This window comes from Zychaea mexicana (assembly GCF_025766255.1).
Source record: "Zychaea mexicana strain RSA 1403 chromosome Unknown BDB00scaffold_62, whole genome shotgun sequence".
NCBI classification, from domain to species: domain Eukaryota; kingdom Fungi; phylum Mucoromycota; class Mucoromycetes; order Mucorales; family Lichtheimiaceae; genus Zychaea; species Zychaea mexicana.
The window spans coordinates 14658-30621 of record NW_026516725.1 but is presented as its reverse complement, the minus strand read 5'-3'; the positions used below and the strand labels follow the sequence as shown (position 1 = coordinate 30621).

Below are 15964 nucleotides of genomic sequence, written 5' to 3'. Positions count from 1 at the left end.
ACAGTGTCTACAAGTAGGATACGACCTTTGTTGTAGGATGTAACTGACAGATGCGTCGATGTTAGAGTGGCCGTATTATTCGCTAAGCGAGTGAAAGCGTAAAAGCTACTACAACATCATCCTAGCCACCGACAAGTATTACAACATAGCGGATGCGAATGTGCTAGTATGTATGGCAATAAAGGTGTATTCTTGTCATCTTGAATCGGACCTATTTCTCGACGAATGGAACGTCTTATTTTAGCTTTTTGCATGATGTTGTGACCTCTTTTTTTGTGCTGCTGCCCGCCGCCGACTTTGCCGCTGAAGTACAAAAATCCGCCACCCCTTGATTCTGGTAATGATACGGTCCAAAGTGAAAAATGCTGCTTCTCATCTCCATGTACTTTATCATTTGCTTGACAAACCCCTACGTCAGTTTTACTTTTTTTAAATGAATTTTGAAAGGAGTGAGGAGAAGCGCTAGGACAATGAGAGAAGGGAATCATAATCTGAAACACAGGAATCCGTTCTTGCTTATCCGGCCCCCTTGCAAAAAGAAACACATACATACACATAATAGCGAGTGGAAGCGATCCAGAAACAGCAATGGCTACTATAGACAAAAATGTATGAGGAAGATCGCCTTCTCTTTTTCTTCCTATGTGTGTCGGGTGTAGTAACCACATTTGGCTGGTCCGGCATCTCCGTGAAAAGGGGCGGACTAAGAAAACGGCACAGGACTCAACCCATCCTTTGACGTTCGCAGCAAGTATCATTTGCAAGGCACATTTTTTTACTACTAAACAGCATTTCTCCGGTGAGCATCTTTCTCGGATTACAAAGAAAGACTCTCTGTAAAGATAAGCAAAAGGAAACGGAAAATCATAGCCATCAGTACAAAGATCCTATCCATCTCACACAACAGAACAAGTCTTATACTAAGCGCCAGACGCAGAAAGGGGTAGGGCGGAAGCCAAACGGTGCAAGGGGGTTTGGCTATCTATGCTTCGTGCATACAGTATATAAAGGTGTGAATTCTCTACTGGTGGCAGAAGAGAAAGTGAACAGCAAACTTTACAATTTCCTTCAATACACATTCTTCTTCTTGTAACAACGGCGGATAACGATGATGCGAAATACCTTTGCGTTACTTTTACTCTTGATCGCAGTAACAGCACCCTTCATCACTGTCAATATCGTAGCACATGCCGCACCTATTACAAAACGAGGTGGTGACGGCAAACAGTATCACGGAACAGGCACGTTTTTCTTTCCAGCAAAAGAAGGTGGGCCCTACGGCGCTTGTGGAAAAAAAGAAAACAAAAATTCGCGCATTGTTGCATTGAACCACGCACAATACGGCAATATGGACGCCGTAAGTTCATGGTGCGGAAAAAAGATCCGTGTTGAAGGCGAAGCAGGTTCGATGGACCTTGAAATCAATGATGGTAGGCATCGTTTACACTCTTTTCATAATATCACTTGTACTCTAAGAGGCATATAATAACTATTGAAGCAATTCATATTTTTCTTTGATAAGCATGTCCTGGTTGTGACTACGGCGACTTGGTAAGACCATAACATTCGTTCACATCCTCAGAGCGTATCACTCAAATCTCTCTCGTTACTTTATTTTTGCTGAATGCAGGATCTTACGCCATACGTATTTGAAAGAGTCGTTGGCGAGTTCAAGCAGGGTGTCGGCCCCATTACTTGGTATCTCATATAGATGTCCATACACAATTAATTAGCATAGCAGTAGTAGTTGTACTTTAAATGGAAGACCACGACTGTCGCTCCATTTGTGTGTCTTTTTTTTCCCTTTGTATACTTCCCTCACTCATCACTCACTCACATCTGTTCCCCAAAGCAATATATCATCATCTCTCTTCCATCATTTTTACGTAAAAAACATATGCACAACGTGCAACGCCTTCTATCTATATATTCTGTTTTATCCCTTTATTTTGTTCTTTGCTCAGAACACTTGCTTCTGTAAGCACTTTTTCAGCAGTGCTGAGATCCGTATTATTCGTCATTACATCCAAATCTCTGAAAAATAATAATAATAAAAAAGTCTTTTTTTTTCTTTGTTTCCGGTCTTCTCTTACAGTGGTAACCGTGCGGAGAACGAGATGGATCGTCAGCGAGCATATACATATATGTTATCATCACGGCTTTGGCACCTACAGTCACGATTATTCTACATATGATACACGAGTTTCGATACGAATAGTGTGTATATTTACAGCATCTTTATTTCCTCCACGCCGATAATAATTCCCATTTACTATATATCTGTCAAAATAATAAAAATCAAAAGGGAGCGAATGGAAGGTATGATACTGCTTGGATCGCGTGACATTGCTTTTTTCAACTGCGTCGCAGAATTTGACTGTATGGATAAATTGTTTAACGAATCGCCTGATGAGGGAAAAAACAGAAGCAGGGGGAAGTGTGCATAAATAGTGTATCCGTGAGAGATAGAGAGAAAGAGCTGCCAAGGAAGATAGAGAAAAAACTCACCACGTACGTCCTTTGCCGAACCAAGCTATGCTATTGCTAGTCTGCATAGCCGAAAAAGGGCGAGTGTGTGTACGTTTTTGATTTTAAAGTATCAAGTCGATCAGTTCTTCATATACCTTATAACAGGTCCATCATCCAGCAAGATTATGGAAACAAGAAGATCTAGTAAATACATACGTGGGCTAAAAATCCCAATGCTTTCTCTCCTCCCGACTAACGCACATATTGACACCAATAAACAATCCCAAGATAACCGCATGCCACTTTAAATGGCGTTGACGTTTTCTTTTTATTTACATGCTGCAAATGCAAGCCAACCCTACTTTTGATAGTCATCATGTGTTGATGATAAGTGTTGCTGCTATGTATACCTGCTGTAGGCAATCAGACAACCTGCCGATCTTTCTATTTCGACGCCACATGAGAGCAAGAAATGTTGATGGCCAAGGCGTTATTTCAGATACTATAAAATTTTCTTATAGATATTAATGCATGCAAATGCAAATGCAAAGAACTGGAATCACTAGTACTGCCGCCGCGTATAATCACTGCGTGACGAGAGCACGCATATCCAACGTTTTCTTTTGATAGAATTCTAATTGTCTATGTATACCGAGTATCATTGGAATGAATGGCGAGTTATATAGATGCTGGTGTGGGACTATTAATGCGTCTGTGTTGTAACATGAGGTATCGATCAACATACATGTAGATGATTTATGATATGTGAATTTATATTTCTGTAGCAGCAGCGACCGACATACAGGTAAAGGTACAGACTATATACCGGCTGTAAAATTCCTTATGCACCATTCACTATTTAATGGAAGATTCTACGACCACGATTAGACTTTACTTTGAGCATAAATATGGTGTATTTCGTCTATAATTGCCGAAATTTTCCCCAAAATTGAAAGCTATCAGCATCCATCAAAAAAAGATACCACAAAAGCAACCAGATCAATTGTTTTTTAAGCATATTTAGTCTACTTCAATTGGCTAACTTCTCTAAAAATGTTTTGGGAAGGAGAGGATAGTCGTCAAAGTCGGCTGGTTTGGCAGAATTTTGCAGGCGAAGGGGAAAATTGATGCACATTTCGGTAAACAATATTCACGTAAAATTGCCCAATTTGGCTAGAATCTAATGCCTATATACACTGTCGCTCGCAAGAGCTATGAGATGGACCACACCCTTTTCCTTCCACCAGATGCCACCACTTAGAAAGCGCCAGAAGAGCACAAGAGAAAACGCAAAGAGAAAAAAACACATTTTCAAAGCTTCAAAAGAAAACTTACCAAAGTTCTTGTATACTGTTTCGCCTCCAAACAAAGTACCTACATTAATTAGACGATTTTAAGGAAGGATGTGGCGTTTCATAGATGCTTATTCCCAAGAACACCAACTCCGAAGCCATCACTCTTGTGGAGAAATATACTTCCTGAACTTACAACTGACATCGTCGCGACGACTTACCAAAAAGAACATGTGCACTAAACATCTATAGGCGAATACAACATTTTAAGAAGCTATCAAATTAACCAGTTTATATAATGGGACATGCTCGTTCTTTCTATTCTTGAAACAACTGTACTGTAGTTATACATACAACCAGCAAGTATGTATGTATATAGACACGCTTACTATTCATACATATTTCGGTTCATAATCACAAGACAACTACTAATGTTGATCAGAATAAAAAGCATGGTGCAATACATTGATACTACTACCAAAAACCATCATTGTCGCCGACATTATAGTATGCGTTGCTATGTCACTATATATTTCATAAAGTACATACAAATAATCAAGCCTTAGAATTTCTGATACTATGATACATAGAGCCGTTATTGCGTTTCATATCATAGTTTAGGTTGATGTACACACGTGGCAAAACTACGTTTTTTTCCTTCGACACTTAATACTGTATTTGTGGCATTTAGAAAAAAAATGCACAGACGAAGAACGTGTTTCTAGTCAATTTAATGACATTTGAGCGTCGACTTTATTGCATAAGAGAAACAAAAGAGAAATGCATCGTATCATATAAATGATACGGAGCTCCCTCGACGTCTTCTGCTCTTTTCAACTATTATGCTTAAACTATCATCATCTTCCTCTATTTTTGCACCTATGTGGAACAGTTACAATTTCTTATGACAATTCAATATAGCGCTCATATTTGTTGATCCATGTACAACTTATATTAAGTGCTGACAATGCAGCGTCGTCTATAAACTTACCACGGTCATGTTTTAAAGAACAACAGTTAATTTTCGCATTTGTCTTTTGAAAAGAACAATCGATGTACTGTATGTGCGATAGCTATTTTGAAGTTTTAATGCTAGTGCAAGATTATGTTAAAAAGTTTAAGATATAGCATGTTTCTTGATGAGATTTTCTTTTTTAATAAACGGTATGATAGTACTGTAATTATATAACACGACATACATTGCTAAAGCTCAATATGTATATACAGGGTTCTTTCGTAGATAATAATTATGTTTATAGCTGTGCGATGTTGCTGTTGTTTAATATGGCTATATAATGAGAAGAGCCTTGTTGTTTTTAATTTGTATAAAGGTTTGATGAAGAGTATGTAGACTCAAAGTTGGCAGCATTCGATCCCTTGCAAATAGACGGGCTCAAAAGGTTATTATTTCATTGTTACTGCCTTGTGCATATACTAAGCGAGAAAGTGGTATACTATACCACCGATTGTTCTTCCAAATTAAAAATGAACTTCAAAGGCGCACGTATGATATCTGACCACGTACTTTAGTTATTGCACGCATACGCGTAGAACAGCGCGCGCGTATACCAATCACTAAGAATCTTTAAGCAACGTGCTCAGTACGCGTCTTTTTTTTTAATCCTTCGACTACTGCTGAAGCCCAACAAATAGATGAAAGAAAGAATGATACGGTATAAACATTTTGTCGCGGGTAACGAAAAAGAGGAAAGAAGGAATATAGGATCTACAAATAGTGGTGGGTTTTAGGGAAAGGAGGAGATTGCCGAAATTAACCAAAAGCGACGTGAGATATGCCTTTCAAAGCTGTCTTTAATCTGATTGAAGTCGAATAAGAAGCGTTTCTCGAATTTGCGCAGGCAGCAGCCAACCCCACATCCTACAAGCAACGAGACAGAAAAACCGCCATTGGCCGAGACAAGATCCAATGACAACAATCATGACCGTGTAAACTATCAGTTCCAATACAAAGAACAATGCATAATATACCCAATTATCTGATAAAAATAAACACGCATTCACGCGTGTCCCCAGAGAAAAAAAAAGTTAGCAACTGCAAATGTAGACGACATCCATTTAACCGAAACCAACCTGGCGAGGTCATTCCGAGAATGTGTTGCATAATTGATCTGGTAACGGCCACACTGGAAGAACCCGTAATGGCAAAAATAATCACTCGCCAAATCCAAATCAGTACGGTCTTGCATTGTTCCGACTTTGAAGGTGTTTGTCTCTGTTCAGTAATTAGGTTGGCTTCTTCATCGTCGGCTGACATTTTTGCTGGAAGAAAACGATGTTGCCATAGATGGTGCCATATTATTTATTTCTTTCACACACAGATCGAAGGATAAAAGTCCGATTGATCTGATAAGCCCGTTTTTTGCATTAAGCATCGGTAAACTTTATGGAAACTAATTAACTTGAGTTCGATAATGAGTTGACATACGAGAAAAATAAATCAGTTCTACAATGATGTTGGAGAAATAGAGGCATCTATCCTTTGTAGCAAAATTTGGCAAATTCGGCGTAAATGGACGCTTGTCTTCTTTACAATATGTTTTTCTTTGGTTGCATGCGGCGGTTTTTGCATTGGCGATATACTGGATTAGATACTCCTAACACAAATTATAAAGCAGACGATCTTAGTTTGTTGTTACGATATATCATGTACTATAGACAAACTTTATGACAATCTTCTTATCAGTACCATATGCTACATTACTCTTATGAGTGTCCTTATGTATTGCCCAATGACTTTTGCGTATCGCCTGAAAAGAAGCTGGTCGTATCTTCTATGTAGCTTTGCTCTTTAGAGGAGGTATAGCTTAAATATTCGGAGGAAGCCTCTTCAGTTATATAGTGCAGAAACGTGCGAGATATAGCAATTCTAGCAGTAAATAAAATATATAATGCTGTGGATATCTATAGCGCATGTACTGTATGATAGCAAATACAGTATAATTCTACTAGTTACATAACCATTAGATGGGGATATCCATCATGTTAGATGTTCGCCATGTGTTGCTGGTATTCCTTGCAACCCATATGCAATGTATGCAATGCTTCTTGTCGACAAAAAAGAACTACATCCCTTCTCTCCGTATCTTCCAGAAATTAGCTTAGGAAATATTGTTAGTAAATAGACTAATTTTACTCAGAGCTCTTTCACAACACTCATTGCTTTACTTCATTGTTTATAAAAAAACAAAATCGCTTGCCTGATGCAATGTTGGCTTAGCACTTGATGATGAATCGCCGCGGCCCGGTACAAACATGTAATGGAATATAGCGATGGCAAACTTTGAGAATCTCTATTGTCATTCATTTCTTTTGGGAAAATAAATGCATGCGTATACAGTATGAGTAGATAACATCACCACAATAGAACAGGTTAAAAATGTGATTTTACTGTAGATGTGTGAAAAGGAACCTCTTCCTTTTTGTTTGAAAGTCGACTACGTCTACCATTAATCTCTTGATGGTATTTTAAGTGTATAGATTGTTTACGTATATGACAGAATCGATGTTGACGTTCTTGAACACCTCAAAGAGGTTGAGCGGCTAACGTCGCTACGGGTCGCTCGTTGTAGCGGTCCCGTCACAATAATACGTATTACTACTGCAAGAACTCTAGATGATATAATCACCGGAGGCGTTACAACTGTATGATGTGTAAGCAGCTAAACAGGGATACAATGCATATCGCCAACGACAACGAATCCAAGCCGTGACCTCGGAGGAACAAAACAGTAGTGGGATGCTTGAGTGTTGATATATTTACTATGGTGACAGCATATGATTTACTTGATAAGTTTTAAAAAAAAACAAGAGACTGCCCTTGTGCATCATTGACATTAAGTTTCTGACAAGTACTATAGATGGAATGGGAGAGAACGGTACTAACAACAGTCAAAAACTTCCCTGGTACATACTGTTGCGCTTATAGATTATGCGAGGCGCATGTTACTGGGAAGTATGCTTATCATGGGTGTAATGCGTTATTTATGTGGAAGCGACTGCGCGTAAATACATCTACTTATTGTAGCACAGTTCACCCATCATGTCAGACAGCCACCACCCGTGCCTTTGATAAAAGCGGCAAGTTGGCTGCCGTGATAACAAGAAAAAAACTACCCTACAATAATATCGATTGAGTATTTATCATCACCATTCGATTTGCAAACTTCTCCTGTTCAATGACGATCGGAATACAACATCGCCGTCTTTAAATCCGGACCAGAATCATCGATACTGCTACACGCACAGAATAACTTATAAGCAGTATTACTCTGCTTATACGTTCTCTATCAAAAGGCCGGACGACGGGACAGAGTTGCCAAGAGCAGCGTGTGTTTTATGATAGTGCATCATTGTTGTTGATCATTCTGCTAACCATGTGCCTATCTTATTGTACAATCTTCTTCTTCCATCAATAATATAAACAGTTTCAGGTATAATTAGAAAGTTACAATGATGATTATGATGATGACTCTGTCGTTTTTATCCTCTATCAATATGTTGCTAATAAATATCTGTATGGAATACACTCGGTTGATTGGTTGATTATCGGACGAGGTAAACATCCCTTCACGGGTCAGATGCTGCTGGCATAACATCTTGGTCTCACCATATCATGTCAGTACACAGCCTTTTCTTTGATCAGAAATAGATCATATTGTTATAGTACTGTATGTGATACTTATCACTACTTTATTTCAACAAGGTTATAGGGTCATAGGGTGACGATGGTGGTGTAGTTCGGGGAAATACATAATCTGACCGACAGCAACGTAACAATACTACCTCAAACATCAAACCTACCGCTTTTTCTTTTGCGTTACACGTTCGGATTCACCCAAGAAAATCGATGAAAAAACGACACTATCTGCTGAAAATAGGGGTCTTTTTTGAAATGGGGTTATATGTTATGCATCATTTGCATTTGAACAAAATGTTTAGGATTCTGCAACTGACCTCGTGACTTTTTGTGATAAATCTCTCCGCTGCTGACGGAAGCAGGCACGCACGCACTCGGCAGCGGTGTTATTAGCATTTTCGTCATCCTCCATTGTAGTTGACCAAAGGAAGCATGAGTCCAGATTGAGATTGGGGTAACAAAGAGATAATTGACAGTATAATTGCACGCGTTTATTAGAGTTTCTTTTTCCCTTGTGGTACCATCCACCATCGTGCCACGCCATGGTGTAGTACATGCATACACACACGCACACGCACCCTGTCTATATCACACTTTTACAGCACAGGATGAGTGATTGTTGTGATTGTAGTAGTCAGAAGTGACAATACAGATACATGTATCCCAAAGATACCCGTGCCATCATAATCAAAATTATTCTTTCAGATAGCAAAAAAAAACAAAAAAAAAATAGAGATTATCAACGCTCTACTGGCACATGCGTCGACTTTTTTTTATTTTAAAATAGGCTCATGTGATGTCGTATATTTGCTAGGAGCAGAACAGCACGGTGTAAGTAGTAAGAGTCTGTACCGAAGTGTTGTGCGTTATAATATCAAGGATAGCCTGATAGCTTGTTGTAGTGTAGCAATAATACTAAATTGTTTTTGGCAAACCGAGAAAACCTTCTGCGTACAGTAACAGTTAACATGAACAAGCTACTTATCTTTGAGTAATAACTAGGAGCAATATGGGCATCCTCTGATAAGAGAGAGGTATATTTTAGAAGAAAGACGCGGATTGAATGGCAAGATCATCCCCCTCAGTGTGCACTACATACATTACTATTTGTGTGTGGAGATATAAATGGGAAAATGGTGGTGCAAAACAAAGCACATGTGTGGCTATTCTCTCTTTTCAAGTCAGCATTGACAAATGATCCTTTTTTTTTGCGATGAAATGGTGCTGGTGCGCTTCGCCTTCTCCCCAGTTCACGCGCACTCGCAACAACAACAAAAAAGCACATAAATGTACATTCAGCCCAGTTGCTGCTGCTCCTGCTGTTGTCAGCACTAAAATATTCAACTAGGTCAAGCAGAACTTTCTTCTTTTTTTTTCTACAAGTATGTTTATTATAATGATAGCCAGTATTGCTACTCGTCAGCAAAACAAACTGTGAATGTCATATACTATATAATGAAAAAGAATACGATAATAAAATATTAAACGACGCAAAACGAACGGAAACAGGAGGAGGGACAAGTTATAAGAAGAAAAAAAAGACATGTGTGTGAGAAAAAAGAAAAGAAAAAAGGCAATATTAAAGAGGGTAAATGAGTATGTAAAGTATATATATAAGCGTGTAGTAAAGAAGAACCCAGACAGCAGCCGTTGCAGTAGTGACAGAAACCATAATGTCACAGTGCTGGTAGCAGAACACGGCTAATGCGATACCGGATTCCGAGATACGACAAGTAATCGGCTCCGGGAAAGACCCTAATGCGCTGCACGTCAGGGAAATGGCTGTCTTGTATGTCTACAAAAACGCCGCCAAGCTGCAGCGTCCGTTCCAACTTGCTGTGGCTCTGGGTGTCCAATGGGATCCAGCGCGAATTGCTAAAGAACAGCCACTGGGCTTGGAATGCATGAGAAGAAGAAGACGACGACGACGACGATTTGGACGACGGACTGGATGTGTTGGATCGCAAGTTATGATGACCGGTAATAGCTATGGCACTGCCATTACTACTACTGCTACTGCTCATGCTGCTGCTGCTAATGCTATTACAAGGGCTCGAGCGAGTTATCATATTCTCGGGCATTTCAATGTTCATTGACGGCAGTGACACAATTTCTGCATTATTTGTCGTGCTACGATGGAGTTGCTGTTGTTGATGTGGATACCGAGGAGTGGCAGTGATGCGAGTATGATGATGGCGATGAGATGATGTGGTAGATGTAGTAGCAGGATAGCCAAGGACTTTGGTATCACCCGAAGCAGTGGATTCTCGCATTGTCTTGCTTTAAATTTCGATAATAGTTCAGAAAGGTATAATGTAGTATCTAATACTAAAAGGGCAGTTTGTAGTCGGTAACGGTAATACAAATAGTGCAGACAGCTGTTTGGGCGCGAGACAGTAAGAGAAAGAGAAACAGCCAAATACAATAGAACGATGTAGTTTATATACGTGCAAGTGTGTAAGAGGAGAAGAAAGCGGGTAACAAAGAGTAAGAAAGAGTGAAGAGAGAAGGAGAGAGGGAGAGAGGGAGAGAGGAAAGATACACACAAAGATCAAGAGAGATTACTTGTATGTGTTTGTGATACCGAGGGCCATCGGGACTCGTTGTCATGAGTTCATAGGGCTCCCCCTCTCGGAAACAGGCGGCTGGCTGTTTCAGATGACCGCGCGTGAAGGGAGGACCTCCATGCTCCCCTGACCGCCATCGATGCACTCGTTCCCCAAACACTAATACACACATATCCGCTGCCTTTGTCTTGTTTGCAGCACTGCATCTGTAGCTATGCAACCACTACTCTATTCAATGCAGAATGTACTACAACGACGCCCGTTCCACAACCCCGCCTTTGCTGCTCCTCGCATACATTGAGCAGCATTGATTATATTCATGACAAAGAAGGCAGATGATGATGTTGATGATGCTATCGGCACTTTTATTACTTTTTAATATAGATATTATCATCCATATGCTCTCATGTATCGGCCGCGGAGCATCTCTAATATAATCTACCTCCTCCTATCTCGATCTCTCTTCCAATATTCTAATTCTATAAACACCGTTGTTGCTGTTGCACCATTCCAGTTTTCTCCCAAACTCTGTTATGTGCAAACCATACACCCTGATCGCGTGAATTGATCACGACCTACCCGCTCTTTTTTTTTTCTTTTCCACCACCACCGACAATGCGCCTTTAATGACAATAATCATGTGACATACATACAACAATATTTTTATATATCTTATTCTGTCGTCGTACCGCTCATGTACGCACCCGCCTGATCATTGTCAACGTATCCGTTTGGCTCATGGGTTCCCGCTTTGTGTTTCGGCTGTAAATCATTATATCATCATCGCTACACTCTATACATTCTGGGGAGAGAAATACAAAGGACGGGGCAGGTTGTCCCGCTTTCTCGAGAAGAGAGGAGAGAGAAAGAGTCGATCGTCTTCTATCTGTCTGCAGCTGAGCCATTGGCTAGTCACCCCTCCGGTTTTCTTTTTCTCATCGCCGCCCTGTTCGTCCATGCTGCTGCTTCTTTCACCCCCTTTAAAAAGTGTTTCCATATGCTTTGAGAAGTTACTTTCATTGTTTTGTACTTAATGACAATTGTTATTGTTACGAAGAAAGACCGTTCTATTTGCCAACCACTATGATACTCCTTAATAACTTTGGCGTGTGCTTTTTTTCAGGTACGGTCAATCACATAGATGCGCAAATATTTAGATCATTCGCTCGATACCTTATTTGGTATCCCGGCGGGGGATTTCTTCCCTCTCACGATCGTGTTTGTGCTGCACCCCACCTTTCTTCGTGTAATTCTTTTGGTCAACGCACGCCTTGATGCTACTAATCTAATATAGTCAATCTTTTATACAGAGACCGTGTGTAATGGAAGTTTATCCATGTGTGAGAACGAGCTATCCATAAACCAAACGTAATAGTTCCGCTAAGATATTTGGTATTATACATCCAAAAACCAACGATGAACCAAATCTGTGGTTCCTACAATCTACATATGATACGCACGAATTAGAATCTTCTTTTTTGCCGTATTTGTTTGATCCCTAAAGCTTTGATCATGATCCCATCATTTACCACAATGTACTAGTTATTAGTGCTATTTTACACAGCATGAACTTGAAAACTGGAACGAAATAAAAGCGTTCTGCATTCATTTGTGGCGATGAGTGTCACCGTGAATAACTAAATAGTTGCTGCACTTTCTCGGCTCCTTTATGGAATTCAGTAGAGAGGAAGAGAGTAAAACGGTTTTAGAGTTTATGTATTAACAACAAACGTACACAACAACGTCATGTCATTGATCATGTGTTGCCGTTGTATTTGTGTTAAAAAGACTATGCAGGACGGAATTGGAAATCGTAAATCTAAAAGTTGTTGACGTGTGCTTAAATAGTGTGCCGATTACTGTGGTATTTCTCTCTCTCTCTCTCTCTCTCTCTCTCTCTCTCTCTCTCTCTCTCTCTCATTTTCTCAAGTTAGATGGGAGAGCAGGCGATAACAATAATCAATTGGGGATAGCATAATTTGAGGAAAATCCTTGATGTTCATCACTTCATTCTTGTCTTATTTTGCTAAACTATTGACGGATATGATCGACAAAGTAGTGAGATGGTGATGAGCGTTGTGTCGTAGCAGTAGTAGCAGTAGTAGCAGTATGTAGTAGCATTAACAAGATAATGAAATAATAAGGATTGAATGAAGGTGATATAATTATATTTTATAAGAACGGTTTCCAGTTAATATGCTTCCCCTGATGAAAATAGGTTCTGCAACAATATGTATCTTTAGTCATCGTCGTTACTAAAGGAAACCAAGGACGATAACGACATAGAGTACGGTTCCAACTTTGATGTATGCATCTTGATTGCTTTGCTTTGCTTTTAGCGAGTTTGTATTGTGCGATATCTGGTACACATAAGAGAAGGCGACAAAGGAGTGAAAAGAGGATTAAACTACAAATCGTGATCAGTTTGCCCCAATAATACACAAAGGACAGCTTCCTGAACCAATATACATATACTGTACTAGTTTACAAACAAGATAATATAAGAGCATGATAGTCGGATATGGACAGCACGCAAACATTATCAATAACCTTAGTTCAGATACTCTGTACTTTTACAATAAATTACAAACAGCAGGTTTGACAGCTGCCGTAACTTATTTTGGGTTAAATTTTCTTTGTGCATTCAGTATTTCATAAGGCTATCAAGATAGCAGCGTGCTAGTGTGCCTTTCTGGCTTTGAGGAGTCTCCATGGCCCTTTTCCAATGCTATTGTCGCTTATGCTGCTTCAACATGCTGCTACTGCTACTATTAAGTAATGAGATTTGAGGATTCGTCCTTGCTCTTACTTAGTTTATCCTTCGACAGATGAATTTCAACTTGATGTGCTATTCATCGCCATTTCGTTGACTATATTAGGTCGAGAAGCGTCCCTCGTGTCTTTTATCTCTTTCCGACTGCAACCATACAAGCTTGCTGTATTGCCAGCACCAGCTTAAAAAAAGCTGACAGGAGCCACCTTTTTCAAGTGGTATACAAGCATCATCACCATCATAGGAATCTGCTTTTGGTGATGAGATTATAGCTCAAAATCACTAGGACCCCATATGTGCATATTTGCATGTCTACTAATTGCTGGTCTACCTGCGTATCTTATCATTTATTGAATAACTTCATAACATCATAAGCCAGAAATTCATGTTTTCCGGAAGATTTTAAATGCTCTGGAAAGCTTTCAAATGTTGTTGAATGTTTCCAATAGCATCGAATTGCAGTCTTAGATATCTGACGTATGGTATGGTGTAATGCGCACACAATGAATATGCTATACATGATATCTGACCATAAAACGGTCATGATTTTGTAATCACTTCGTGATATAACAAAGATTTTTATATATAAACTGTAACAAACCATCTTATATTGCTCATAACAGAACAGATCAAGAGTGCCGTTATTGAAAGTTGTTGATCCACGTAGCCTAGCGCATACAAACTTGAGAGATCTGGTATAGTCAGGTGCAAAGTAAATAGAGACCTTCGGTAGCATTACTGCTATATATTACCAGCTGATGACAGCAATCGATATTTGCTAGCTTCTGTGTTCTAGTGAGAAAAAGTAAGCAATTGATTTTTGAGTGTGCGATCCTAATAGTCCGACGTACTTGTACCATAAAAATTTCAGTGGCTTTTGCCGTCTCACTCGAAAAGTTTTTACTTTGCAGTTCCGCCGGTACCTAAGTGAACTTCCTCTTCTCCCTACCAAGCACCTACGCCATGTGAGTTGAAGTGATATTAGTCAAATAAGAAAACACGCTTCGTTTCGTCCATCGTTTGGCCTTGTTGCTTCTTTGTTTTTCTTCCACTCCTATGCGACGACCCTCTTACAGCAACTCGGCTCATTTCTTTACGAATGCGAACAACGAAAAAAATTTTGCGTTCCAACATTTTTGCCCACCATAACCAGCAACCGTTTTCTTAAAACATTGCAACAAGTTAAAAAGTTGGACGATTAACAACGTGGAAGGAAATAAGGAAGGGAGAAAGACAAAGAAGGAACACTGGAGCCGTTATAACGAGCACTCGGAACCTGTTGTACGCGCGCATGTCAAAATCGCCTGTTTACTGATTAGGAGGTGTGTATGTTATATAATAGGGTTAACTTGCGCTCCCAGAAACGTCTTGCATCCTCCGTCCTCAACTGCGGCAAGCGAAAGATTTGGCTCGACCCCAATGAAGTCAACGAAATCTCCAACGCCAACTCGCGTAAGTTCTTCTTTCAACTTTGATATATTTTCGGTGGAGAATTTTTTTTTTTTGGAAAAAAAAAAACGGAAAGTGCTTTTGATGAGGGGATGGGTTCTCTGAACATCAAAGAAGTGTATGTATTCTCTGTTCTTTTAACAATGATATGACAATAGGCGCCAACATCCGCAAGCTTGTCAAGGACGGTTTGATCATCCGCAAGCCCGAGATCAGCCAGTCGCGTTTCCGTGTCCGTGAGCGCAACGCTGCCAAGCGTCTTGGTCGTCACATGGGCCATGGTAAGAGAAAGGGTACTGCCAACGCCCGTATGTCTCGTCAGGTCCTCTGGATGCGCCGCATGCGTGTCCTCCGCCGTCTCTTGCGCAAGTATAGAGAAGCCGGCAAGATCGACAAGCATTTGTACCACAACCTTTACCTCAAGTCCAAGGGTAACGGCTTCAAGAACAAGCGTGTGTTGATGGAATACATTCACAAGGCCAAGGCCGAGAAGTTGAGAGCCAAGACCTTGTCTGAACAGGCTGAAGTCCTCCGTGCTAAGAACAAGGCCCTTCGTGAGCGCCGCAAGCAGCGTGCCGAAGATAAGAGAAACGCTACTGTTGCTGCTGAACAGTAAAAAGTCTTGTTTTAATCTCTTTTCTTTTTTAATAAACATTTTTTTCTCTGGCATCGTTACATTCTATCCGCTTTTTCTTACAAACAACTTGATGTGCATCCGGTGCGTGTCGTTTGTTGCTAAGCTTTGCATGAGTGATCA

At 40.0% G+C, this 15964-nt stretch overlaps 4 protein-coding genes across 4 annotated transcripts; 2 read left to right on the top strand and 2 right to left on the bottom strand.

The window, feature by feature from the left end:
• Positions 1-1066: 1066 nt before the first annotated feature.
• Positions 1067-1711, top strand: BDB00DRAFT_959996 (uncharacterized protein; the record flags this gene model as incomplete). Its single annotated transcript, XM_053129704.1, has 3 exons — positions 1067-1430; positions 1523-1551; positions 1631-1711. The coding sequence occupies exons 1-3, from the start codon at positions 1109-1111 to the stop codon at positions 1709-1711; spliced, it is 432 nt and encodes a 143-aa protein (XP_052977363.1). The 5' UTR covers positions 1067-1108.
• A 3478-nt stretch (positions 1712-5189) lies between these two features.
• Positions 5190-6133, bottom strand: BDB00DRAFT_834493 (uncharacterized protein). Its single transcript, XM_053124333.1, has 2 exons — positions 5853-6133; positions 5190-5758 (listed from the first exon to the last, which is right to left on the bottom strand). The coding sequence occupies exons 1-2, from the start codon at positions 6034-6036 to the stop codon at positions 5574-5576; spliced, it is 369 nt and encodes a 122-aa protein (XP_052977362.1). The 5' UTR covers positions 6037-6133; the 3' UTR covers positions 5190-5573.
• Positions 6134-9644: 3511 nt separating this feature from the next.
• On the bottom strand, positions 9645-10943 carry BDB00DRAFT_834492 (uncharacterized protein). The gene has a single exon (XM_053124332.1). It carries the CDS (start codon positions 10689-10691, stop codon positions 10095-10097), a length of 597 nt encoding a protein of 198 aa, XP_052977361.1. The 5' UTR covers positions 10692-10943; the 3' UTR covers positions 9645-10094.
• A 4143-nt stretch (positions 10944-15086) lies between these two features.
• On the top strand, positions 15087-15823 carry BDB00DRAFT_767651 (60S ribosomal protein L19-B; the record flags this gene model as incomplete). Its single annotated transcript, XM_053119686.1, has 2 exons — positions 15087-15210; positions 15366-15823. 2 exons carry the CDS (start codon positions 15087-15089, stop codon positions 15821-15823), a joined length of 582 nt encoding a protein of 193 aa, XP_052977360.1.
• Positions 15824-15964: the final 141 nt, after the last annotated feature.

What these genes read in the sequence shown, in the direction of transcription:
- BDB00DRAFT_834493 (XM_053124333.1), bottom strand. Translation starts at nt 6,036, where the DNA reads ATGTCAGCCGACGATGAAGAAGCCAACCTAATTACTGAACAGAGACAA. An exon ending in TCTCGGAATGACCTCGCCAG is followed by an intron (nt 5,759 to 5,852) that starts GTTGGTTTCGGT and finishes TATTTTTATCAG; the next exon opens with ATAATTGGGTATATTATGCA.
- BDB00DRAFT_834492 (XM_053124332.1), bottom strand. Translation starts at nt 10,691, where the DNA reads ATGCGAGAATCCACTGCTTCGGGTGATACCAAAGTCCTTGGCTATCCT.